This window comes from Coffea eugenioides, chromosome 1 (assembly GCF_003713205.1).
Source record: "Coffea eugenioides isolate CCC68of chromosome 1, Ceug_1.0, whole genome shotgun sequence".
Lineage (NCBI taxonomy): Eukaryota > Viridiplantae > Streptophyta > Magnoliopsida > Gentianales > Rubiaceae > Coffea > Coffea eugenioides.
Window position 1 is genome coordinate 14,037,196 of NC_040035.1, and position 25,489 is coordinate 14,062,684.

Sequence of the window (25,489 nt, forward strand, 5' to 3'; positions counted from 1 at the left end):
AGCTTCAATCAACCAAGAATGAAATTGCTGCACTTTGCTTGCAAACTGACCCAGATTTTCTAGTTCAAATACACAACTTCAACTAGGATTAAGCAACTAACAACTTTAGATTAAGCAACCATGATCCAAGTGAACAAGCAACTCAGAAAAATATCATACTCAGTTCTAAAAAATGCATGCAATCCAAACAAGGGATAAGAAAACGATTATTGCAGCTACGGTAGCGATTACCTGGGATCCAGACAATGAAACACGAGTCATACCTTCAGCATCTGAAGCTTATTCGAGAAGGCGATGGCAACCCAATCAGGCTGGGAAGAGGACCACCGTGGCTGCTCAACTTCGGCACCGGCAGTGTAAACGAGAATAGGGTCCAATCCACCCTCAGTGGGCTAGCCCATGGAAGAGAGATCCCAAATGAGGGCCTGGGAGTCATCTCCAGCAGTGCAGATGTGGCACGAGCTGTGGGGAGTCCAGGCGATGGTGTTGGTACTGGCCTGATGCCGCTGCAGCTCCACGACTGGAAGCGTGGGAAGCGGATGTCCAGGACGACTACCTTGGCGCTGTCCATAACGATAGTGGCCATGTACCGGGGGTCCTGTTCGTTCCAACCAAGGCGGACAAGCGGCGTATTGGGCTCGGAGCTCTCGTAGATAAGGGTGGAGTGCTCCTTGTCGCGGGCGATGAGCTGGGTGTCGACGGTCTCGCGGTCGATGTCTCAGATGGTGCAGGTGGTGTCGATGCTGGAGGCGCCGATGCGCTTGGGTTCTGCCTCGTTCCAGTCAAAGGAGGTGAGGGGGCCGGAGAACTTGCTGTTGCGGTAGTTGTTGAGGAGGCCCTTCATGTCGACGCGGGTTCCATCGTCGGCGACCCGGAGGTAGTCACTGGAGGTGACGAGGAGGTCGGGCTTCTGGCACTCCTCATCAGGGATGAAGATAACCTTCGCTGCTGTTCGCCAGACCCATCTTCGGTGGGATCGCTGCTAGCCCCCCAAACTTTCCCTGCTCTCTCCAGTTTTTTAGCCATTCTCTCCTCTCAGTTTTTCTTTCTTTTTGCCGTCCCCCGCTCTCTATCGCTCCCCAGAAACCCTAGTAGCTTTCTAGTTCTTTTCAGTCCTTCACTCCAATAAGCCTCCGCAGCCTTCTTTTTTCTACCGCCGCCAACCAAAGCTCTCCTTTTCTCTCCGCTGTTTTCTTTTTCACCTCATCCGAGAACCTCTCTCTTGCGGCTACCTTTCAGCTTTCCTTTTATATCCCATGATAACCCTAAACTTCAAGCCAGCTCTTCTATATTTGCAGCCCAAGGAGCTGCCGAACATTTCTTTGCAAGCTGCGAAAAACGCAGCTTGCTGCCGCGTATCACTCTTTTTTTTTTTTTTTTTTTTTTTTTTTTTTTAACTTTCAACTTAATAAATATAATAATAATAACAAATTGACAAAAACCAGGTAATAATAATGAAAATAATTTAAAAACAACAAAAATGGCCATTTTTCCATCTTTTTCTACATTTTCTTTTTTCTCCTTTTTTTATGATTTTTCATTTCCATTTTTCTTTCAAGAAAGCATTGAATAAAAACCAAAATGACTAAAACATATTTTTGATGTTTTCCTTTTCTTTTTCAAAAAACTCTATGCTAAGCTTAAAAACTAAAAAAACTAAAAACTAAAAACTAAAATCTAAAACTTAAAAGTGATTAAAAACCTAAAATGACAAAATAAAAATAAATAGACAAACTAAAAGGGCAAAATGAATAAAACTAAAATAAAATAACAACTAAAAAATGCAAAACACACAACAATGAACTAAATGCAAGCGATCTAAAATAAAAATCATGAAGTAGATGCCACATACAAATTATTCAAAATTTGGTGTCTACAGTTTGCCCCTCTTTGTCTGAGTTTTGAAAAAACTTGAGACAAAGAAGTGGACACCAAATACTTACCTGTGTTATTGGGCTGCAAAATGATTCCAACGAACAAGAATTCTAAAAAAAACGGGACTGACCCGAACATGAATGTAAAAACGGGATAGACCTGAACAGAAATGTAAAATTGGGATAGACCCACGGGATAGACCCGAACAGAAATTTAAATTAGATGAATTGAAGTGAGATTGAGTGTTGGTGGGATGAAAACACGCACATTAGTGAGATAGGCTCGATGCTAACGGCGGTAGGATGAAAACGCGCACGTTAGTGAGATAGACTCGATGCTAACGGCAGTAGAAATAAAACACGCACGTTAGTGAGATAGACTCGATGCTAACGGCAGTAGAAATAAAACACGCACGTTAGTGAGATAGACTCGATGCTAACGGCGGTAGGATGAAAACACGCACATTAGTGAGATAGACTCGATGCTAACGGCGGTTGAAGTAAAACACGCACGTTAGTGAGATAGACTCGATGCTAACGGCAGTAGGATGAAAACACGCACATTAGTGAGATAGACTCGATGCTAACGGCGGTTGAAGTAAAACACGCACGTTAGTGAGATAAACTCGATGCTAACTGCGGTTGAAGTAAAACACGCACATTAGTGAGATAGACTCGATGCTAACGGCGGTAGAATGAAAACACGCACGTTAGTGAGATAGACTCGATGCTAACGGCGGTTGAAGTAAACACGCACATTAGTGAGATAGACTCGATGCTAACGGCGGTTGAAATGAAAACACGCATGCTAACGGCGGTTGAGTGAGATAGACTCGATGCTAACGGCGGTTGAAGTAAAACACGCACGTTAGTGAGATAGACTCGATGCTAACGGCGGTAGAATGAAAACACGCACGTTAGTGAGATAGACTCGATGCTAACGGCGGTTGAATTAAAACCAATCCCAACATGACTTTTGTGAAGTTGGCGGCACAAAATCCAGGCCCAACGTGATCTTTGTGAAGTTGGCGGCACAAAATTCAGGCCCAACGTGATCTGGTGAATGGTTAGCAGGATAAGACCCAATCCTGCCATCCAATTGGTCAAGAAATTGGATTTGATCTGTCAAGATATAAGAAATTAAATTTTGATTTTCCAAGAAACAAAAATTTGAACTTGATTTTCGATTTTTGACTTTTGAATTTTTCTGATTTTTCGAGAGAATTTTTTTCAAAAATAATTTGCCCCAGTGTAGGGCCCTTTTCCCTTCTTTCTTTCCTTTCTTCGGCATCGGCCTTCCACATCGCCAGATGCTTTTCGTCGACTTCAACTGTGAATACCTGCACAGGGGGCTTACATGCACTCAAATTTTCAAGAAAAAGGCAGCGTGATTGATTTGAAAAATGCATTATTTTGATTCTTGGACGAAATCCTCAATTGGACTACAAAAATATTTGCCCTTGTGTGGGCTTATTTTGCAAACTTTTGCAAATAAAAATTTTGCCCCAGTTTGGGCCCATTTGATTGCAAAAATTGGTTTAGATGATTTCCCATTTACTTGAACAAAGAAAAACCGCACTTTCTAAAATTTAGAAAAGAGTGCACATACAACAATGTGAAGAAACTTTAATCGTCAAGTTTGAACTCATGCAGAAATTTCATGATGAATTCCTCAAAATAATGCCAAATTACAAGATATTTCTTCCTTACCTTAGCATCGAAAGCTTTGGGTAATGGGCGTTATTTCTGACTTGGAAATGGGAGGCCAAGATTTGTCTTATTTTGTGCTCATTCGATATCACGTCTTCATGAAAGCAAAATAATTTGTCACCCTTATTTTCCAAGAAAACTTAGTCAACATACAAGCTTGATAGGCTTGCAATAAAATGGGTAGAAACGATAGCTAAACCTGTGAAAACTGGTTATACTCCCATGATCACAAATGATTGATGGATTTCTTAAAAGCATGACCTTTGTTTTGAGTTGTCATGAAGGAATAAGTCAACGATGGACTTTATTAGCTTGTAATGTGGCTTGAAAACGATAGTTAAAGAAATAAGATTCTCAAGGACATGGCACCGAAGATCGCATTTTTCCAAAATTGCCCCTATTTTGAACTTAAAAGATCTCAAACCTTGTTTGCATTTTTTCATCGTTCACCAGGGACTTCAGTGTCGAATCTTTTTGCACTTTTCTTTTGCATTCATTTTTCTCGCTTTTCTTTTCTTTTTCCCTCTTTTCAGAAATACCTTCTCGGGGTTTCATATGAAGAGCAGTGTCAACCTCACGCCAAATCAATTCAGAAATACAGCTAAAATTTTCGACATCAGAAATTTTCTTAACAGGGCCATTGCTAAGAACAGAAGTCAGGGCTTTCGGCTTTTGTAATGGGGTCAGGTGGGGTGCTTAGAAAAGTTAAGGCTTGAAAACGGATTTCAAGAGTAGTTTGAAGAATCTGAGATCGCATTGTTGCGCCAACCCTATTTTAGGGTAAAATCAGAATTTGCCTCAGTTTTTGCTCAATTGAGGCTTTTTCTCTTTCATTTTTCTTTTTCCTTTTGACTTTTCGGCCTTTTTGCCATTCTTTGAAATTTCACAAAATTTGCCCCAGTTTACTTTTGAACTGAGGTTCTCTTTTCTTCTTTTGCCTTTTGATTTTGTGGTTTTTCACTTTTTCGCTTCTTGAAATTTTCTTTTTCAACCCAACTCGCCCCCAGCGTGGGGTTTGCGATTCTCAGGGGGTGCCAAATGAAGTATTTTATTCTGAAGGCTCAAAAGGGATAACTAGGGATAGAATGTTTGATTGGAAAAGAAGATGGCCTGACTTGTATTCCGTTCCTTACAATAACTCTGAAAGGAAATTTTCATTAATGGGAAATTTTTGGCACGTATCTGACTTAACTGATTGAGGAAGACCCTTACTCATTCATATTTGTGAAACGTAGGCGATCCACGCGGACAAATCTCTTCCTTTTCTTTTTTCAAAATTCGGAACCCAAGTGGAGTCAAATTTCCCCAATTTGCGGTTCCCTCCTTATTCTAGCATTTTTGCTTTTCTCTTTTTCTTTTTCAAAATTCCCCAATCTCCTTCCCCAATGTGGGGTGCGATCATATGTGCACTCGAAAAGAACCACCAATTTTTTAGCTCAAATGAGGATGCAAGGGATGATCAGTGTTTAGATTGTAGAAATGATGGCCAAAGCATCATTCTTACACTTCATGACAACCAAAGTAACGAAGTGGTCATTGAAAATCCATTCCTCTTTTGATATTTGAAAATTTTCCAATGAAGGGTAGTGATCATTAGGGCTTTTATTTGAAACGAAATTATTCTTTCAAAGGCTCAAATGGGAGAACAAATGATAAAATGTGTATAGGTAGAGAAAAGAATGCTCGAAGTATCATTCCAAATTTTCAAAACAAACAAGAATAATGCACATTTTTGCTTTCACTTAGACGTGATTTGAATATAATTAGACACAGTGGACATTTCTCAAGCAAAGAGTGCCCCAACTCGCAATTCATCAATCAATGTGACTGATTTTATTCTGGGCTAATAGAAGTGGGCAAAAAATATGAATTGTACAGTGAATTGTACAGTGAAGGAGAAAATGTATCTCATGAGGCCTTTGGAGTGACCATTCACCTTTTCTGAGCACTCTTATTGTATAGCTCGGATCACCAATCTAGTGTACATGAGGATTTTAAAAAGCTTACACTTGTGAATTTTCAGGCTGGAGGTTGAAAAATCTCAAATTGGATCTTATTTCTCAAAATTCATCATGAAATCTCCAATAAGTACGAATAAAGAATGAAATGTACATACATATACACAAAACAATAATTGTCCAAAAATTTTATTGCTGAAAAAGTTTGAAACCAAATTCCTCATTCAATTATGATACAAATGAGAAAAGAGAAATTTGTAAAGGGCTCCACATATACACTTTTCATCTCCTTTTCTTTTGACACACAAATATATTAACAAGTCAAATATACAGAATTTTCCTTGAAAACAATTATGAAATCTCTTAGAAGCTCTTAGCCTAGAGCTTTCAGATGGATCTTTCAGGTTTCCATTGTTGGATCTGCCCAAGAATCAAATAATACTTTTCAAACTTTATCGGATCAAAAATTGTTATCCAATATAGGAAAATATTTTCATCTTATTGAAACATTTTTATGAATGCAGGGGGAGGGGAAAAACAAAAAGAAAAATACCCAGAGTCAGTGAGTAAGAATAAAAAATCGGTATGCATGTCCTATGGGGGACCCTTTTTGTGCCAAGGGTAGGCCTAGAATGAGAATGCAATCCTCCAGAGCAGGCACTATACAATACCTGATGAATCCGATCACTTGATTGAGTGAAAAATGATTTTGAAAAATTTGGCCCATTGGAATGAGAAGAGACGTTTGTCAAAATGAGGACCTCGTCCGAAAGGATTGATCACTTTTGATCGATACAAGAACTTGCCAAAACGCACGGGTTTGACTTTGACGAACTTCCTATCGAAGAGATTGGAATTCGTTTTGACAACTTTTCTCAGTGAAGCACGGGTCAAAACTCCAACTGATCAAATGGTTGGATGCAATGGATGCTTTTCTCAAAATCGACTAGGTTTTCCATTTTGAAATTCGACATTGAAACCCTAATTGGTCAGATGAAATTGACAATTTATGAAAAATCGACCGGATTATCCTAAAAAGGGAAACAGGTCAAATGAATGAAATTTAATTCATCCAAAATTAATCCGATCACCCTAAAAAGGGTAAATTGATCAAATAGATTGAACGAAACATGATTTATTCAAAATCGGCTCGGTTGCCCTAAAAATGGGTAAATTGGCCAAATGAATGAAATTGATTTAGTGATTTATTCAAAAATTGGCCGAATGACCCTAAAAAGGGTAAATTGGTCAAATGAATTGATGATTTATTCAAAATCGACCGGATGACCCAAAAAAGGGTAAATCGGTCAAATGAATGAAATTGAATGAATTGGCAAAATGGATTGGTTGAATTGTCCGGCCATTGGTTATTTCAAAGTTATTGAGATGCATTAGTCTATGAGCTTCTAAAAATCAAATTTTGGCCTCAATTTATTTGTTGTCCCAAAAGGAGGAATCATTTGTGAATTTCTTCAAATTAATGTCCTTCACGCAAGGGATTTTTACCGATTTTGATAAAATGGCCAAAAAGTGATTATTAGATGTTCATATTCCAAAAATCACTCTATGAACATGATCGGATCCTACCTTACCTTGTGCACTACCCCTTTGGATGGTACAAAATGTAAACGTGCAAGTCTCATTTGGATTATATATCCGAGACATGGGGTGGTTTATTCCTAACACGGGATCCCCTAAATGGCATTCCCTTTCTAGGGTTTATGCATGATGCCATTTTATTAAAGCGATATAGACATGTGACAAACATGGCCTAAAGGGTATAAATAATGCATCGGGGGACAAAGGCCTAAAATGAAATGTATTTATTGAAAATCAAATGCAATAACTGAAATTTAAACATGTGAGTCATCTAGTGGGTAAGTCACTAAAAGAGTGCCAAAAAGGGCCTCTTATTGCTAAGGCATATGAATGCAAGCCAAGAAAATAAAAGAATGGTTAGTGCAATTGATAGTACACATAACACATTGGGAGCAATTAAGAAGAAGAAATACAATAAAACAAGTAAAAGGGGTGGAACCCCTTCCCTCGTGCCTAATGTGCTTAAAATAGGGTGAGGCTGACTCTAACCTAGGAAAATGCTAATATGGATGCATGAGGTTTGGTTCACTAATGCCTAGACTCGATAAAGCTTCGGCTCCCAAGCCTTCAGACCTAAAGGCGAAGGGTCATCACTCCCAGGGCCTTTGATCGGTGGCTCGAGTGATCCCTTAGGTAGCGCTATGGGCGCAGAGCACACCAGCCGCCTACCCAAGGCGATCGATCCTAATCCTACAAGGCGGTGTGGGAAACGCCCACGAAAAACAAAATAAAATGGGATAACAGTAAATAGACGTGCACGTATGAAGTGTTCCCCTATTTTGAGGGAAGGGGTGAGAACCACGCGAGGCTCTAAAGGTGACACACCCCCCCAAATGCAATGCAAGCGCGAGATAAATAAGTAAACATACATCCAATCAACCAATCACACGTACGTGAGTGAGGGAATAGTTGGATACGCGCGCGAGGCAAAAGGCCCTAAAAATGAAAAATGCAACCCTAGTATCCAAATGCAATGCATAAAAAGGGTAGAAAAAGGAAACGAATGGCTAAGCCAAATGCTTGGACCCACTTAGGAAGTCCCCAGTGGAGTCGCCAACTGTCGCGCACCACTTTTCGATGAGTGTGAATAAATGTGTGAGATTGTGTGGTGTGAACGTGTGCAAAATAAAAAGTAAAAGGCCATGGGACTTTGGAAAGCGACGATTTGGCCAAATGAAATTTTAAAAAGGGTTTTTTTTAAATATGAAAACGGAGTCGCCACTTGGTATAGATTTGGGGTGTACCAAGTCACCCAAAAAGTATTTTTTAAAGACAAAGTAGTAAAACCCTTTTTAAAACGACTCCTAGTCCACGTAAGCCAAAGAAAAAGGTTCGGGGGTCACGTTTGACAAAGGGGAAGGCAAGGATAGAATCCAAGGCACCCCTTTGACCTAGCCAAGGCTAGTTGCGCGACTTAACCTTACCTTTCCTAACTTTCTACCCAATATATGTTCGCACGTTGGATATGACTATATGAATGCAAAACGGAAAGAAAAATGCAATCCTAAATTCTACGATGTCTCTCGTGAGGCTTTTGGTCCCAAACCACATGAATTGTGGCGGCCAACAAAGGAAAACCCCATAGAGGTCGATTAATGCAAATGATGGCTAAAGTGCAAGTGTGCATGTGTATAAAAAGGTGCACGTGTGAAATTGTATGAAAAATCCAAGTGTTTGTGTGCAAGTGTATGAAAAGGTGCATGTGTGAATTTGTATGAAAAATCCAAGTGTTTGTGTGCAAGTGTATGAAATATAGTGATAAGTGCATATAGGTGTAATTAAGTGCAATTTTGTGAAGTAGAAATCAAAATGAACAATAAGAAAAGGAAATGTGATGAGGAAATGTGAATTGAAAAAAATGAGTAAGTGATAAATGAGAATGAATGAACCTAAAGGAATGCATCAGGTCGGGTATGGGAATGACTCCTAACTTTTTCGACTTCGATTTTCCCTTTGATTAGAAAGCAAAACTAGCGTGCTAAGGCTATCGAGTAGCCACACTCGCTCGTTTCCCTTATCAGAAGGGGACTCTCAAGCAAATGAACCCTATAACTAGTATGAGATGCAAAACCTAAAAATGAGGGGAAAAAGGGGTTCGAGGAGCATGCCAATGATAAAACTAAGAAAAATGCATGACATGTAGTGAACATGCAAATATGCACTAACAAAAGGGGATGGCCTATTGGGTCTAGCGTTGGACTAGCCCTTTCTATGAATTCCGACTAGCGTTGGACTAGCGGAAACGTATATTCATCCATCACATTCATTTATGGTTATGGAAAGCGAGTAGACATGCCAAACACTCGTAAACACGTAGCACATAACATTTAGCATGCTCGACTAGATGCAAGGCCCTAACAAAGCAAATTAACATGTAACAACTAAGCAGGCAAGACACATAAGGCAATTAAAGCCCTAACTATTACATTTGCTAGCTAGGCACACGTCTTCGATAGGTCTTCATCGAATGCTCCTCCAAGCCCTATCTATTACAAGCCAAGAGGTGTACACATACCCCATAATGAATACCTTAGACAAAGGGGGAAAGGGAAAATGGACAAGAAAGCTCGCCAAGCCCTATCTATTACAAGCCAAGAGGTGTACACATACCCTATAATGAATAACTTAAATAAAAGTAAAGTAAATGAAATAAACGCAAGGAATTAAAGGGAAGCAAGTAAAGCGAAATAGACATGCATATTCACATAACACGTAGGAGCACGTAGGAAAAAAATGAAGTGCAAATGAGGGATAGAATGTACCTCCCTTGAATTGACGCCCTAATGAGGTGAAGTTACTAATTTATCTTCAAAAATAAAAGAAATGGTCAAGGTACCAATTTATTTGGAAAAATTAAAGAAAATGTGCAAAAACAAAGCTCACTTGATCGTAAAGCCTCTAAAGTTATGGCTTAAATGCAAATGACAAAGCATGGTAGTTAATTGAAGTAAAGCAAGCAACGCAATTGCAAAAATTAAAGCTGCCAAGGACCAAATTGAGGACATTATTCAATTGGTTGGGTCATAATGCATTGCTGCAAAAATCACAGGGACCCAATTGATTAGTTTTCTCAATTTTGTGGGTCATAGTAGCATAAGGTGAAACTTGAGGGGGTTAAGAGGCAATTTTAAAGAATTATTTCATGCATGCACGAAGCCTTTGTTTCTCATCTTCTGGTTTACCTTCAACCGCAGCCTGAAGCATTACCAACCCAAACATTACCAACCAATAACAACTTTTGAATCAAATGATCATAAGACAATCCCCCAAATCATCAACCAAGCCAAATAATACACTATCATTGCTAGATCAAATCAGGAAAATCCGGGTTGATGGCTGTTATTTTCTAAGTTGCTAATCACACGCATGCCTTGTAAAAGAAAAACAGCAACTAAAATCTGGCGTAATGCTGCCCAAACCAAAAACCCCTCAAACATGCTCTTAAGCAAACCCCAAGATTCACAGAAACGCAAGGAAAACTGCTACTGGAACATATGAACGAACAAAAGAAAGACCAGCCGCGAACATCGAAAACATTTCTGCATTTTTCAGATATCATTTTCTGCAGCTATTTTCTATTAAGCTTCAATCAACCAAGAATGAAATTGCTGCACTTTGCTTGCAAACTGACCCAGATTTTCTAGTTCAAATACACAACTTCAACTAGGATTAAGCAACTAACAACTTTAGATTAAGCAACCATGATCCAAGTGAACAAGCAACTCAGAAAAATATCATACTCAGTTCTAAAAAATGCATGCAATCCAAACAAGGGATAAGAAAACGATTATTGCAGCTACGGTAGCGATTACCTGGGATCCAGACAATGAAACACGAGTCATACCTTCAGCATCTGAAGCTTATTCGAGAAGGCGATGGCAACCCAATCAGGCTGGGAAGAGGACCACCGTGGCTGCTCAACTTCGGCACCGGCAGTGTAAACGAGAATAGGGTCCAATCCACCCTCAGTGGGCTAGCCCATGGAAGAGAGATCCCAAATGAGGGCCTGGGAGTCATCTCCAGCAGTGCAGATGTGGCACGAGCTGTGGGGAGTCCAGGCGATGGTGTTGGTACTGGCCTGATGCCGCTGCAGCTCCACGACTGGAAGCGTGGGAAGCGGATGTCCAGGACGACTACCTTGGCGCTGTCCATAACGATAGTGGCCATGTACCGGGGGTCCTGTTCGTTCCAACCAAGGCGGACAAGCGGCGTATTGGGCTCGGAGCTCTCGTAGATAAGGGTGGAGTGCTCCTTGTCGCGGGCGATGAGCTGGGTGTCGACGGTCTCGCGGTCGATGTCTCAGATGGTGCAGGTGGTGTCGATGCTGGAGGCGCCGATGCGCTTGGGTTCTGCCTCGTTCCAGTCAAAGGAGGTGAGGGGGCCGGAGAACTTGCTGTTGCGGTAGTTGTTGAGGAGGCCCTTCATGTCGACGCGGGTTCCATCGTCGGCGACCCGGAGGTAGTCACTGGAGGTGACGAGGAGGTCGGGCTTCTGGCACTCCTCATCAGGGATGAAGATAACCTTCGCTGCTGTTCGCCAGACCCATCTTCGGTGGGATCGCTGCTAGCCCCCCAAACTTTCCCTGCTCTCTCCAGTTTTTTAGCCATTCTCTCCTCTCAGTTTTTCTTTCTTTTTGCCGTCCCCCGCTCTCTATCGCTCCCCAGAAACCCTAGTAGCTTTCTAGTTCTTTTCAGTCCTTCACTCCAATAAGCCTCCGCAGCCTTCTTTTTTCTACCGCCGCCAACCAAAGCTCTCCTTTTCTCTCCGCTGTTTTCTTTTTCACCTCATCCGAGAACCTCTCTCTTGCGGCTACCTTTCAGCTTTCCTTTTATATCCCATGATAACCCTAAACTTCAAGCCAGCTCTTCTATATTTGCAGCCCAAGGAGCTGCCGAACATTTCTTTGCAAGCTGCGAAAAACGCAGCTTGCTGCCGCGTATCACTCTTTTTTTTTTTTTTTTTTTTTTTTTTTTTTAACTTTCAACTTAATAAATATAATAATAATAACAAATTGACAAAAACCAGGTAATAATAATGAAAATAATTTAAAAACAACAAAAATGGCCATTTTTCCATCTTTTTCTACATTTTCTTTTTTCTCCTTTTTTTATGATTTTTCATTTCCATTTTTCTTTCAAGAAAGCATTGAATAAAAACCAAAATGACTAAAACATATTTTTGATGTTTTCCTTTTCTTTTTCAAAAAACTCTATGCTAAGCTTAAAAACTAAAAAAACTAAAAACTAAAAACTAAAATCTAAAACTTAAAAGTGATTAAAAACCTAAAATGACAAAATAAAAATAAATAGACAAACTAAAAGGGCAAAATGAATAAAACTAAAATAAAATAACAACTAAAAAATGCAAAACACACAACAATGAACTAAATGCAAGCGATCTAAAATAAAAATCATGAAGTAGATGCCACATACAAATTATTCAAAATTTGGTGTCTACAGTGAGTTCTGGCGAGAGTTGGGCAGGCGGTCCGCTAAACCCTAGGGTACGCCCAGGGGGAGGTGGGGCCGTCACACCTTGGACGTCAATCGCAAATCCAACAAGCGATCTTGGGTCGCGAATCTTCTTCACCAACGAGATTCGTATCACAGACACGATACGACCCTTTGAGCGTTAAGTTAAGATAGATACGACCCCCATTTTAAAGGATTTAAATAACTTAATTGCCCATAAGACTCGTATCTGTAGTATCTATCTAAACTACACTTAAAATTTTGGAATGCTCAAAAAAATAAGTGATCTTTAATTTCTTAAAAACTTATTACTTCATTAGCAAATAAACAAAATATAGACCAATATTTACCAAATTTATCCACCTATACAATTACTATGTAGGGAGGATCAGGTCTTATACAAGACACTAATACAAAAATCACTCATTACAAACTGTATCAAATTCCACATGAAATTTTTAAAGATCACTTTCATTGCATTGCTTTTATCCCCCATTTACATTTAGCCATTCGAGATAAATTGGCGTGTAGCTTCACATTTGAGTTTAAGTGTATAATCAATGTAAAATGTTGTCCCAAATATTGTTTGTTTTATTATATCAAAGTCATGCTAGCTCCCTAAGATCTTTTATACCAAAGCTCTTGGACTATAATCTCTTAACTGCACAAAATTTAAATTTCAGCTAACTAATTAAAAGACATAAAACATGAGTAAAACTAAATTTGCTCCCACAAGCCTTGAGAATGATCTCAAATGCCATAGTGAAAATAAAACTATAACACTATAAAGGCTCTTTCAAAATTTTAATGACAAAAAGAGACCATATATGACACAAGGTCTAAGTTTCTCTTGAAAATGTGATCTTTCTCAACTAGATAATTCTAAACACAACGTATTTGAATCTAGTTCTTCTCCAAATCTAAATCTCACCAGAAAATTTTGGAATAAAAGTGTGGGCGTTTTGAAAATCGGTATGGCTATATATATCATGTTCCATTTTGAAGAGATTTAGATAGAAAAAACATTCACAATGCATTTGACCATATCTTTATGAGTATTCTTTAAATCACTTGACCGCACTATTCATCTTAGAGTGTGAAGTATGTTATTGAGCAATTACACCCAAAATAGCAAGCTAAATATCAAGCAAAAAGGTCTTGTAATAATATTGCTAAATGCTAATATTATCACCAAAATCATAACTTAAAACTTTGCCCAATGTCTTCCAATATTTAAATTATAATTGACGACCCTAGAATTATTCAAATCACAATTATTAAAATCTTACATGTTTCATAAGTTATTTCTTTTTACCACCATATATGATTGGTGTTCAAATTATTCATCATCTCTTCCCTTAATTTTGAATTAACTTAATGAAAAACAAGTATTAACTGTTACACCAACATATTTACCAATATTATTGATGAAAAAAAGCGGATTGCTGGATCTTTTCTACTTAATTAAATGTGAATATATACTTCTAGATTTATGGTCATTATAAAAATTTAAATTATCTAAAAAATATTTATCAAAAAAGAATATCTACTAAGTTTTTGATATGAAATATATTACTTGATGTATATTGTCATATTATATTGAAAATATATAAATAAATTTTTAAAAATTAGTAAATAATTGAGCATTTAGAATGCATTAATTTTTTAAAATTAATATAAATGAACATGATGGATTATTGTTAATTTTTATATTTTAATTATTTATATATTTATATAAATTTACAGTAAACAAAAAAAAGGACTGTGCTAAGACGTGGGTAAAATTTAGGGTTAATTTCACTTTGTCCCCCCAAACTTTAGACGATTATCCACTTAAGTCCCTAAACTTCAAAATGGGACACTTAAGTCCCTAAACTTATAAATACCTCCCACTTAAGGAAAATTGTTAACAAATCCTGAATGCCGTTAGTGGTCGAAGTGTCTCATTTTATAAGGGTTTAAAGATTTAAGTGTCCCATTTTATAAGTTCAGGGACTTAAGTAGGAGGTATTTATAAGTTTAGGGACTTAAGTGTCCCATTTTGAAGTTTAGGGACTTAAGTGGATAATTGTCCAAAGTTTGGGGGGACAAAGTGGAATTAACCCTAAAATTTAGTACAAGCAAACTTTGAGTCGTCGACAATTTGACATCCGCTCTGGTCAAACAACACCTTCGTTTGCCATTTCAGCCTCATCTTCCAGATCCACGAAAGAAACTACCGATCCGAATCAGCCAAAACCCGCCCCTTCTCACTTTTGTCTCCTTTTTTTCCCTTCTATCGTTCTGTAATTAGGGTTTAATCGATCAGTTTCAAATCTTCTTTTCTTTTCTAAATTCCCACCGCTCATTGGTTCTAAGCAGTATCAAATCGAAGATTTGGTAATATTTCCTTTCCTTAACTTTGACAGCTAGTGGGTTGAAGTAAAAATGGTGAGAAAGAATCAATCTAGTTCGTCACCTAGTGAGGCAGAAGAGGGCGAATTGTCGGATTCTCCGGTGGAGCATATCGATGGAATCAAGGCCCAAAATTATGAGAAGAGAAGGAATTTTGAGGAAGAAGAAAGAGGTAGGAGGGGTAGGAAGGACAGTCGGGAAGGTGACGATAAGCTGCGGCATAGAAGGGTGGAGAACGGGAAACGTAGGGATACTGATAGGGAGGACCAGAGAAGAAGAAGCGAGCGGGACGATAGTGAAGAAGAAGAACGGCAGGATAGGAGGAGGGAAGAGGATAGGTCGAAAGGTCGAAGGAAGGAGGAGGATGGGGACGTGAAGGATGATAGGAGGGATAGAAGTAGGAGAAGGAACGAGTGCGATGATGGTCAGGATAACGGGCATAGAAGGAGGAGGGACTCTAACAAGCATGCGTATAGAGATGAGGACAGAGATAGTGACAGGAAAGCTCGGAGGATGGATAGGGAAAGAGGAAGGAGAAGAGACGACAAGGACGGGTATAAAGATGAGGACAGTGACAGTGATAGTGATAGGAAAGATCGGAGGAGGGATAGGGAAAGAGGGAGAAGAAGAGATGAGAGGGAGAAAGATAGCCGGAGAAGGGATGATGGCAGAGAGGTGGAGGGGCGGGATAGGAAGAAAGTAGATAGGAATTTGACGGAGAGCGAGATTAATAATGATAGTGGGAAGGGGAATGAAAACCCGAAGGTGGTGGTACAGAAGGAAGAGAACTTGGGAAGGAGCGGCGGAGTTTACATTCCTCCGTATAAGTTGGCGAGGATGATGAAAGAAGTGCAGGATAAGAGTAGTGTAGAGTATCAAAGAATGAGTTGGGACGCTCTTAGGAAGAGTATTAATGGTTTGGTTAATAAGGTTAATGCTACAAATATCAAAAACATTATACCAGAGCTGTTTGCTGAGAACCTGATTCGTGGCAGGGGATTGTTTTGCCGTTCATGTATGAAGTCTCAGATGGCATCCCCGGGCTTTACTGATGTATTTGCTGCATTGGTTGCAGTTGCCAATACAAAGTTTCCTGAAGTTGGCGAGTTGTTGCTAAGGAGGATCATATTACAGTTGCAAAGAGCTTACAAACGAAATGACAAGGTATTCGCTGATTTTCCTATTTCTTTTTTCTGTCATTTGCCTTTTCTGTTATTTATCAAATCCAGCTGACAAACTGTTTTCCCACTGATTTTTTGGTTTCTGTTTGCAGCCCCAATTGTTGGCAGCAGTCAAGTTTATAGCCCATCTGGTGAACCAGCAGGTAGTTCATGAGCTGATTGCTCTTGAACTCTTGACGGTCCTGCTAGAGAACCCTACAGATGATAGTGTGGAGGTTGCGGTGGGTTTTGTCACAGAATGTGGCTCCATGCTACAGGACCTCTGTCCTAGAGGGCTTCATGGTGGGTGGAAAAGGATCTACTTTAGATTTCGTTTGTTTTTTTTGGCTTGATTATCTGAACTTCCTCATGCTTTGTTTGTTCATTGGTTGCAAGTTCCCTCTCTTACTTCTTTTCCTCATGCTTTGTTTGGACCAATTACTGAAAAAGTTTTGTTTCAAATTTAATACTTTTTCAAATAAGTATTAGAAAATCGTTCTGATTTGAGAGCAAGAATGTGTCAATTATCTGAATTGGCTGGTTTTGATATGGTTGGTTCCAACTAAAGGATTACGTTTATGTGTAGTTTTGAAACCCTAATCTTCTCATCAAACAATGGTCAAAATAATGAGAACAAGGGCTTTTGGAAATGCAAATCTTGTATGTGATTTGGTTTTGCCGTATTTAGGTCTGTCCTGTTTATGTGCGCAAGTACTGATACTTATTTTTGCTTTCATATTTGTCATGTTTTTCTGGATAAGATAAGATAATGGTATTAATGCTTGTTTTTCCCCTGTTCAAAATAGGTATCTTTGAGCGGTTTCGTGGAATTCTTCATGAAGGAGAAATAGATAAGCGTGTTCAGTTCTTGATTGAAGGCCTCTTTGCGTTGAGAAAAGCAAAGTTTCAGGTGCAGCTTTGTCGTGAAAATATTTTTTTTTTTTTCTCTTTCTGTTTTGTTTAGTAAGTAGTCATTAATAACGCAGAATTTTGAATTGGTTATGTAAATCTTATGTGCAGGGGTATCCGGCTGTGCGTCCAGAGTTGGACCTTGTAGAGCAGGAAGACCAACTGACTCATGAAGTTTCACTCTCTGATGAAATTGATCCTGAGATTACCTTAGGTAATTATACTTTTGGATGTTTATTCTTATCTACTTTTAACTGTTATATAGTCTTAACTCTGTTCTTTATTTTGTGTGTAGATATTTTCAAGGCCGATCCCAATTTCTTGGAAAATGAGAAGAAATATGAAGAACTGAAGAAATCAATACTAGGTGAAGAATCTGACGATGAAGCTGATTCTGATGGTGGTTCAGAGGATGAGGATGAAGATGAAGATGAATCTGATGAAGAGGAAGAAGAAAAGATGCAAATAAAAGATGAGACCGAGACAAATTTGGTCAATCTTCGAAGAACTATCTACTTGACCATCATGTCTAGTGTTGATTTTGAAGAAGCTGGTCATAAGCTACTGAAAATCAAACTAGAGCCTGGTCAGGAGGTTAGTAATATGATTTCTAGCTTTATCGTTGCTAATGCTGTCTTTGCTCTGTAGTTTACAAGTATTGCGAATTGCTGCTAAAATAGGCTTGAGAATTTGAATGTTCCATCTGCAAAAGCTAGAGAATTGACGTGCATAGACATTTTTCTTGGTGTTGGTGTAAGATGAGTATGGGAGGAGAGTTGAAAGACATGTTATGTTTGAAAATCATAGAATTATCTAAAATTATTGTCACTACAATCAGAATCATGGTGCCATTGAATGCTTATGGCTGCTATTGATGAGGCTAGCATTGTTTGAGTAAACTAATTTCCTTGATCTGGATTCGGCGTGGTGGTGCATTAGATGGGTGTCATGCTTTCTGGATGGAACTAGTACCAAAAAGAGAATGATAACTCAAATTGCACATATGCATATTGATATCTTGCTGTGCTTAATGTTTTTATTCACTTCCTGAAGGCATTAAAATAGACAAACATGCGTGGGGCATTAGTTAAATGAAACCTTACCATTGAATGAAGATGCTCTTGTCAATGCAACAAAAAATGCATATATGACAAGTACTGTCTCTTAGGATTAAATATTTGGGCAGCAACACAACTCCTGTTCCTTGCTGCAGTCTTCTGGCATTTGAATCCCATGCTTTGTTGCAGGTTTATGTTATACTATATTGCTAGTTGTTTGAAGCATAATGGAGCACTTAAGGTTTTGCTTAGTTGCAGCTTTACTTCTTTTCGCATGCTGTTTGGAAGTTACATGTGCTAGAATTGTCTTCTTGAGGAATCTTTTGGTCTTTCTTCACTTTGGTGCAACCTAAAAGCACTCATTTTTATTCCTCTAATTGTAGTTTTTTCTCCTTTTATCCCCTATGACATTGAGTTTTTGCAAACCCAAGAGGCTGTCTGTGCTACTAATTTATTATTATTTTTTTGTCATACATCTACTGCGAATTTAGTGAACTTCCCGCTGTACATCTGCATCATGCTTTTTTCCTCAGGGATAGGAATAGCATTGGATGCGTTCCTTTCTAACGGTTGTGGATGCTCTTTCTGGGATATCAAATTAGGGTAGTTTAAGATTATGAATTGCATATGCTGAAGTTAGGAAGTTCTAGAACTCATAGATCCATGGTCATAATGTGTTAATCTGTCTTGGCTAAGGTCTCTACTTGGACATTATTTCTGCAGAAAATTTGATAAGAGTTTGGATACTGCATTGGTCCTTTAATTAAAAGAAGAGGAGTACACAGTATTGGGGTGGATGTTGACAAAAATGAAGTTGAAACCTTCTGTAACATGTCAAGAGCTTCTATAAAAGTTCCTGAATTCTTCCCTTTCATTTGTTAGATTTTACACATTGTTGGTAGGCCCATTACTCATTGTTCACTTTAATTGTGTGGGATGCGTGCCCTAAAAATATGAAGACAGTTCCTCCAGCCTTTCTGTTTACTTCTGGTGACTCCCATGTGATAATATACTTTGACTGGAAGCAATGCTCAGACATGTCTGTAGAAGTGGGAAAACAAAAAGGATTAATCTTTCCTACACTGACAGTGTATACACTATCAGCGTTGGATGAATGACAACTATGCAAAATTTAAATTTGAAATTCAATTTTTGCACACATGTCATGAATCAAACGGTGATTGTGTATACACCGTCAGTGTATATAAGATTTACTCAAACAAAAAACTAACATATACCAATATCTGCAATGTGCATTAAGAGTTGGATTCAGTAATTGTGACAAAACTCGGCTGGAGGGAGCATCTGTCTTTTCATTTCTCCTAACCTGGGTGTATGTTGAAAGCTAACCGTACTGTTGGATTTCACTTGACAAACAATATCAATCTAGCTGTGCGCCTCAATAGTTTGCTTTTGTTCATTTTTAGCTAGTCAACTAGTTATAATTGGCTTTTGTGTGATTGGGTTTGTGGTTCTTGGATAGAGCATCTATCTATCTGTATATGCACAAGGCAATAACAATAGTGAAAAAAAAAGGCTTTTTCTCATTACCATGTGGTATAGCTTGTAAGTAATTATGCACCTAACAGATGGAGTGATTTTTCCTTCCACTTTCTCTGTTGGAGTTTTTACCAACAAACATATCAGTCTTCTAGAAATTTTTGCTTCACATATGCTCTTTAATGTCCTGTCATCACATCACTTAGCCAGAATAGCTAATTGCAGAAGTGGAATTGGATAGCAAATTATGCATGCGACTTGCATTGGACATGAACTCGAGCTCTTTGAGCTCATAGCTTCTCAGGAAAGCCTCGTCTTTGTTGGAAGGACCAAATGTTAGGGAATGACTTTTTCTTGGCTTAAAATGCTAGGGGATTATGGGTATTAGGAGAAACATGTAGGATGAACCTGCATAAAGATGGTCTACCAGCCATCTACAGCTCATTAATAGCTTCCCTCTTGGACTTTTTAATCGTGTAGGCTTCTTCAAATTCTACAAGCTTTACCAGAAATTTTGGGACTACTTGGCAGAATCTAACAGCCATGGGAGTCCAAGTTTACAAATTTAATTACAAGTTGAGAATATTTGCCGAGTGAAATTTCTACTTTTTCACAGTCATAGGGTCTTTTTGCAAATGTTTCTGCACTTCATTGCAGCTATTCTTCCTGTGTATCATTTTAGCAGTCTTTGTTGAAGACATTGGCTAATAATTCTTTAGTTTTTCAATTTATTTGGAGTGAGTCTGTGTTGTAATGATATATTACCATGCTTTTTGCTGATGTGTTGACTGAAAACGTGCTGCTGATGTGCTTGATCTTATACATTTCTGTTTTTGATCTTGAGCAGATGGAATTGTGTATTATGTTGTTGGAGTGCTGCAGCCAGGAGAGGACTTACCTTCGATACTATGGACTTCTTGGCCAACGGTTTTGCATGATCAACAAGGTTCATCAAGAAAACTTTGAAAAATGTTTTGTCCAACAGTACTCTATGATTCATCGACTTGAGACAAATAAACTGCGTAATGTGGCCAAATTTTTTGCCCACTTGCTTGGCACTGATGCTTTACCTTGGCACGTTTTGTCTTACATCCGATTAACAGAAGAGGATACAACATCATCTTCCCGTATTTTCATTAAGATTCTCTTCCAGGTACCTAAGTTATACTTTTGTAAAATTGTTTCCTGTTTTGCTCCTGAACTTTTCCTGGCAAATATCTCATCTGTCCGTGTTTCTGACAAATTTGTATTTGTGATTTTTTGTTGCGTACACCTATTACTGTCTAAGCTCTCTTGCCTAGTTTTCCATCTTTCTCGTCTGGGATATAAAATTGGTACAGTTGTATAGATGAAATTGCCTTTCTAAAAAGGGAAGGGGGGATGTTTGCTTGGGATTTGCTAAAAATGCTCAACTAAGTGCCTGTTTCCTTTTATACTTAAGCAAACTTTTTCCTTTCTGCTACAGGAATTGTCTGAACACCTTGGTATCCGCTTGCTGAATGAGCGGCTAAATGATCCTACAATGCAAGACTCCTTTGAGTCAATTTTTCCCAAGGATAATCCAAAAAACACTAGGTTTTCTATCAACTTTTTCACATCAATTGGTCTGGGTGGTATCACGGAAAATCTGCGAGAGTATCTGAAGAACATGCCACGCCTTATCATGCAACAGCAGAAGCCTGTTTCTGAATCTGATGAATCAGGTAGTGCTAGTTCTGATGATTCAGATTCATCTGAATCTGAATCATCCTCAAGCTCGAAGGAAAGTGAAAGTGATAGCGGAAGTGATGATAGACGGAGGAAGCGTAGGAGAAGATGAGAGATACTTGTGATTAACTGGTAAACAGAAGTAATTAGAGTAATTATAGCCTCATTTACTGTTATGTTGTAAGTATTGCAACCTGTTTTATATGTTTTTACTTTCAGTTAGCTTTAGAAAATGCTAGTTTCTTTTACCTTTTTCTTGACCGATCAGATGGGATGATTCCTTGGAGTTTAAGGTTCAAATTCCACCGTTGCCAAGTTTACGATTTGTGTGTAGTCTTGGTCCTGGTGATATAATCAGGGCAAATTTTTTAGTCTTTCTTCATGCAACAGATAATATATGCATCCAGAAGAAAAGAGATTTCCGAACTTGGCCCTCTTTGCGGTATAAATTCTCCGTGGATTATCATATTTTCTTTATTTACTCCCGCTTCCCTTAAAGTTTTAAACGTTTATTGGGGGTGGAGGACATTGTGCTGTTGGAGTTGGATTGAAGCCAGGCTCTACCGATGGTGCAAGTCATATCGTATAGCAGCTTTCACGTTTGAAGATTTTTTATTTAAGTAAATTACTTATAACCCCCTTGTGATTTTAATAATGTCAGATGACTCCCTTGAGGTTTCAAAAAAGCTACATAACTCACATTGTTTTTTGTAAAGTGGAAATTGAACAGAATGTACAATTAGTTATGGCTATTATATCAAAAACACGTATCTGAATCTTTATGTAATCCTCCTATGATTTGTACAAATATTCATTTTATGTTTTTGTAATTTTTGTATTTATTCAAGTAATTTTTTTATGTTTTTATATAAGGTAGTTAAACGGTTAATTGGTTTAGCATTCAAGTAAGGATACTATTGACATTTTAATTAATGACGTCAAATAGGATATTTTCTATCAAGTTTTTAATTTACATAAAATCATAGGAGATGAAGTAAATATTTTGAAACGTTAGGAGAATAATGTGGCAATAAACGAAACTACGGGGATTGTATAAATTTACTCTTTTTAGTTCTTCTCATTGAAATTACTACTGTATAGTTTGGCAAAAACGTATCATATCGTGCTTTTTTTGATCCTGCCATACGATGTAAAGGAAGTGCTCTTGAATGTTTTTCTTCCTTAAGAACGGAGAACCGGTATTTGTCTTGATCGAGATCAACTGACCTTAGGTTTTTCTCGTTATGGCTTGTATGTGAACTATGTTGATTAAAAAATAGGTTTGTTTATTTTTGCGGTCTGGTTTGAGCTGTAAATTGGTCCTCTGTAATTGCACTGGCAACTGAAACGCTACCTCGATTTAGTAATGATAATAAAATTTTTGGAGACCCCTGACTTTAACAGAGCACCAAAAGTTTTTTTTCCTAACCAACTTGACAAGAATACCTTTGGCTAGAATTCAATACAACAATTACTTATAGTAACTTGCACTTCTTCCACAAAACTTTTAACAGGATTGACCTTTAAATTGGTAATTATTGTTTACAATTTATGTGATAACCCATGTCTTCGATGAAGTAAAAAGTTGACAAGTTCTGATCCTATAATCTCCTTGCAAATATGTGCTATTCTGTAAGCATATACATTGCTCTAACTTTCCCACCACTACAGAATATATAATTGCACCACATTATTTTGGCTGATTCACTACTTTGAACTTATGATGAGCTCAGATTGAATAGTTGTATTGCTGGACAGTTACAAAAAGTAAATTTGAACGAATGAGTTGCTTCTATGTTTGCCCACCAAATAAAGGAATGATGTAGAACCCTTAACTGCTTAATGGTACTTTACCATACAATGACATCAACAGTAGCTACAAAAAATTGCATATCAACTAAATACCACAACTGATAAATTTGTACACCACTGTCCAAATGACTCTTTTCTAACATAAAATCAAATTACCAACAAAAAACTCTATGCTAAACATTCAGGTTTGTCGTAGTCTTAACATTGCACAAACGGTGCTTCATATTTCCATAGTACCTTTTTGAACCCCTCATGTTTAACATAATTGGTCTTGGTCCCCAACAAACCAGATGGTATCTATAATCACTCATACTGAGATCGTGTTTCAGTAAACTAGTTAGCCAAATATAATTCTTTCTTCTAAAAGAAAATGTCATATCTTTATAAATATGTAATAAAGCACATACATGCCTTTTTTATTGATAAAAATTGAAAAAAAAAAGAAGTTGTTAGAAATGAGCACAAAATATGCATCATCACATTTCTTTTTTTGTTTTTTCCCTTTCACTTTACGAGCACGAAATGTGCGCATCAGTACTTCAGGCAACATTGGCCAACAACGGGTGAGGACCATACTTGTTATTTTAAACATGTCATGTCAAAATGTGTCATTGTTTGTGTGAGGGACCAAAAGAGGATAATGCGCAAATATTATGGACCATTTGAGTACTGGTGCATACAAATATATTATGATACCTTCTCATGGGTTGGTCTAAATAACAGGAGAGAAAAACATAAATTTGTAGGATTTGAGGAGGCGATGGTCCTGCCCTCCGTGCCTCCGCCAGTTATAATAAAGGAAAAAAAAAAAGAATATTACCTAATCAAAATACAAACATACCCTTAGTCCTTATTTATCAGCTGCAGCAGGCACTCATCAAGGTAAAGACAAATGGTGTATTTAATTATCTAATTCCCTCAAAATTTTATGGAAAATTGATTCACCAACGTCATGAGTTAACATTATAATTATTTAAAAGATACTTTTTCTAGAATTATTTAAAAGACACTTTTAGTCTGTCTACATCAATTGCATAGTTTGTTAGGAAACGTGCGTGTGTTTTTTTACCTGCTTGCAAAGTTTTTCTTTTTTACCAGAAAAAAAAAGAACAAAAAAAAAAAAAAAACACATACACACACAGCACACACAGATGTGAAGCAACAGTATACTGGTTCATTAATCTGCAGAATTCTGCATGTTTACCAAATTATGGATGCTGAGATGCCACATCTTGAAAATGAACAGTTGAGAACCATTTGATCCCTTTCACCATTGAAATATCTTCGAGGCATTGAGAAATATACACCAAACCTCTAGCTCGATAAGAAAGGGAAAATGTGCAAAATTAAGAAAGGGAATCTGCCCCAAAAAAATTAAAGACACTGAATTTTTTTTTTTTTTTGTTTTCTTGGGCTAAAGAATTAACTATAAACGATTTGTACATTTTACTACAAAATATGAAAAAGAGGAAACTACGGTGTATATTTTATTCACCTTTTCACAAGGCAAGAAAGAAATATTAAGGCTATGGTGAGTCTTAAAAGTGAGCTTTTGTTTTTTATGTGCAAACCTTTTGTTTTTTTATGTGCAAGTGAGATATTGCTCATAAATTGCATAAAAGGAATATTAATCGTACTTCACTTTTATTAATTGCACTCATATAAATTGTTTTACATAAAGTCATATCAATGCAAATCATGTGATGAAAATAGCAATGAGAAAACGAATAACAAAAAGTAGAGTACTATTAATATTTTCTATTATATAATAAGTGATCGTAATTCTTAACGACAAACAAACAACAAAACAGATTGGAAGAAACGAAGGCATATCAATGATCCTGATTCTTGTCTTCTTGATCGTAATCTCAACCAAAAAATCTGTCTCAATGACTTGAAGATGTTGAGAGGAAAGTGTGGTGATAAATAAACGGTCCATTGTTGTCCGAGCCAGAGCAAGAAGCCCCACTCTGAAGATCCACCAAACAATTGGGTTCGGGTTTTAATGAAAGATCAAACTGTCTAACTCAACTTGACGAAGACAACAAAGAATGCATTGCTTTCTCTCTCATGCAATTTGCGGGTTATTGTCGGTTTCAGTGGACAATAATATATTTCTCAAATTGTGCAAGTCAGTTCCATTTTCAGGCAGGTAGCATTTAGTGAGTGACAAGGAGTATGGATAACATTAACATATACCCTTGCCCTTATCATACGTTTGTAGAAGACTTGCCACATTCAATATTGTTGAATAATTATCCCTTAGCACTATTAAAAAAAAAAAAGAATAAGGATCCCTTAGCAATTGTTTAATGTTCTGCATGATAAAGAAAAAGT

General features: G+C 37.8%; 1 protein-coding gene and 2 pseudogenes across 1 annotated transcript; 1 reads left to right on the plus strand and 2 right to left on the minus strand.

Annotated features, from left to right (window-relative positions):
- Positions 1 to 257: 257 nt before the first annotated feature.
- On the minus strand, positions 258 to 10,360 carry LOC113768313 (annotated as a pseudogene).
- A 619-nt stretch (positions 10,361 to 10,979) lies between these two features.
- LOC113768321 lies at positions 10,980 to 14,806 on the minus strand (annotated as a pseudogene).
- LOC113775138 (pre-mRNA-splicing factor CWC22 homolog) lies at positions 14,803 to 21,665 on the plus strand. The gene is made up of 7 exons (XM_027319898.1): positions 14,803 to 16,170; positions 16,280 to 16,469; positions 16,973 to 17,076; positions 17,187 to 17,289; positions 17,371 to 17,669; positions 20,481 to 20,786; positions 21,099 to 21,665. Exons 1-7 carry the CDS (start codon positions 15,040 to 15,042, stop codon positions 21,450 to 21,452), a joined length of 2,487 nt encoding a protein of 828 aa, XP_027175699.1. The 5' UTR covers positions 14,803 to 15,039; the 3' UTR covers positions 21,453 to 21,665.
- The last annotated feature ends 3,824 nt before the right edge of the window (positions 21,666 to 25,489 follow it).

What these genes read in the sequence shown, in the direction of transcription:
- LOC113775138 (XM_027319898.1), top strand. Translation starts at nt 15,040, where the DNA reads ATGGTGAGAAAGAATCAATCTAGTTCGTCACCTAGTGAGGCAGAAGAG. An exon ending in TGAGAAAAGCAAAGTTTCAG is followed by an intron (nt 17,077 to 17,186) that starts GTGCAGCTTTGT and finishes TCTTATGTGCAG; the next exon opens with GGGTATCCGGCTGTGCGTCC. An exon ending in TGATCCTGAGATTACCTTAG is followed by an intron (nt 17,290 to 17,370) that starts GTAATTATACTT and finishes TTTTGTGTGTAG; the next exon opens with ATATTTTCAAGGCCGATCCC.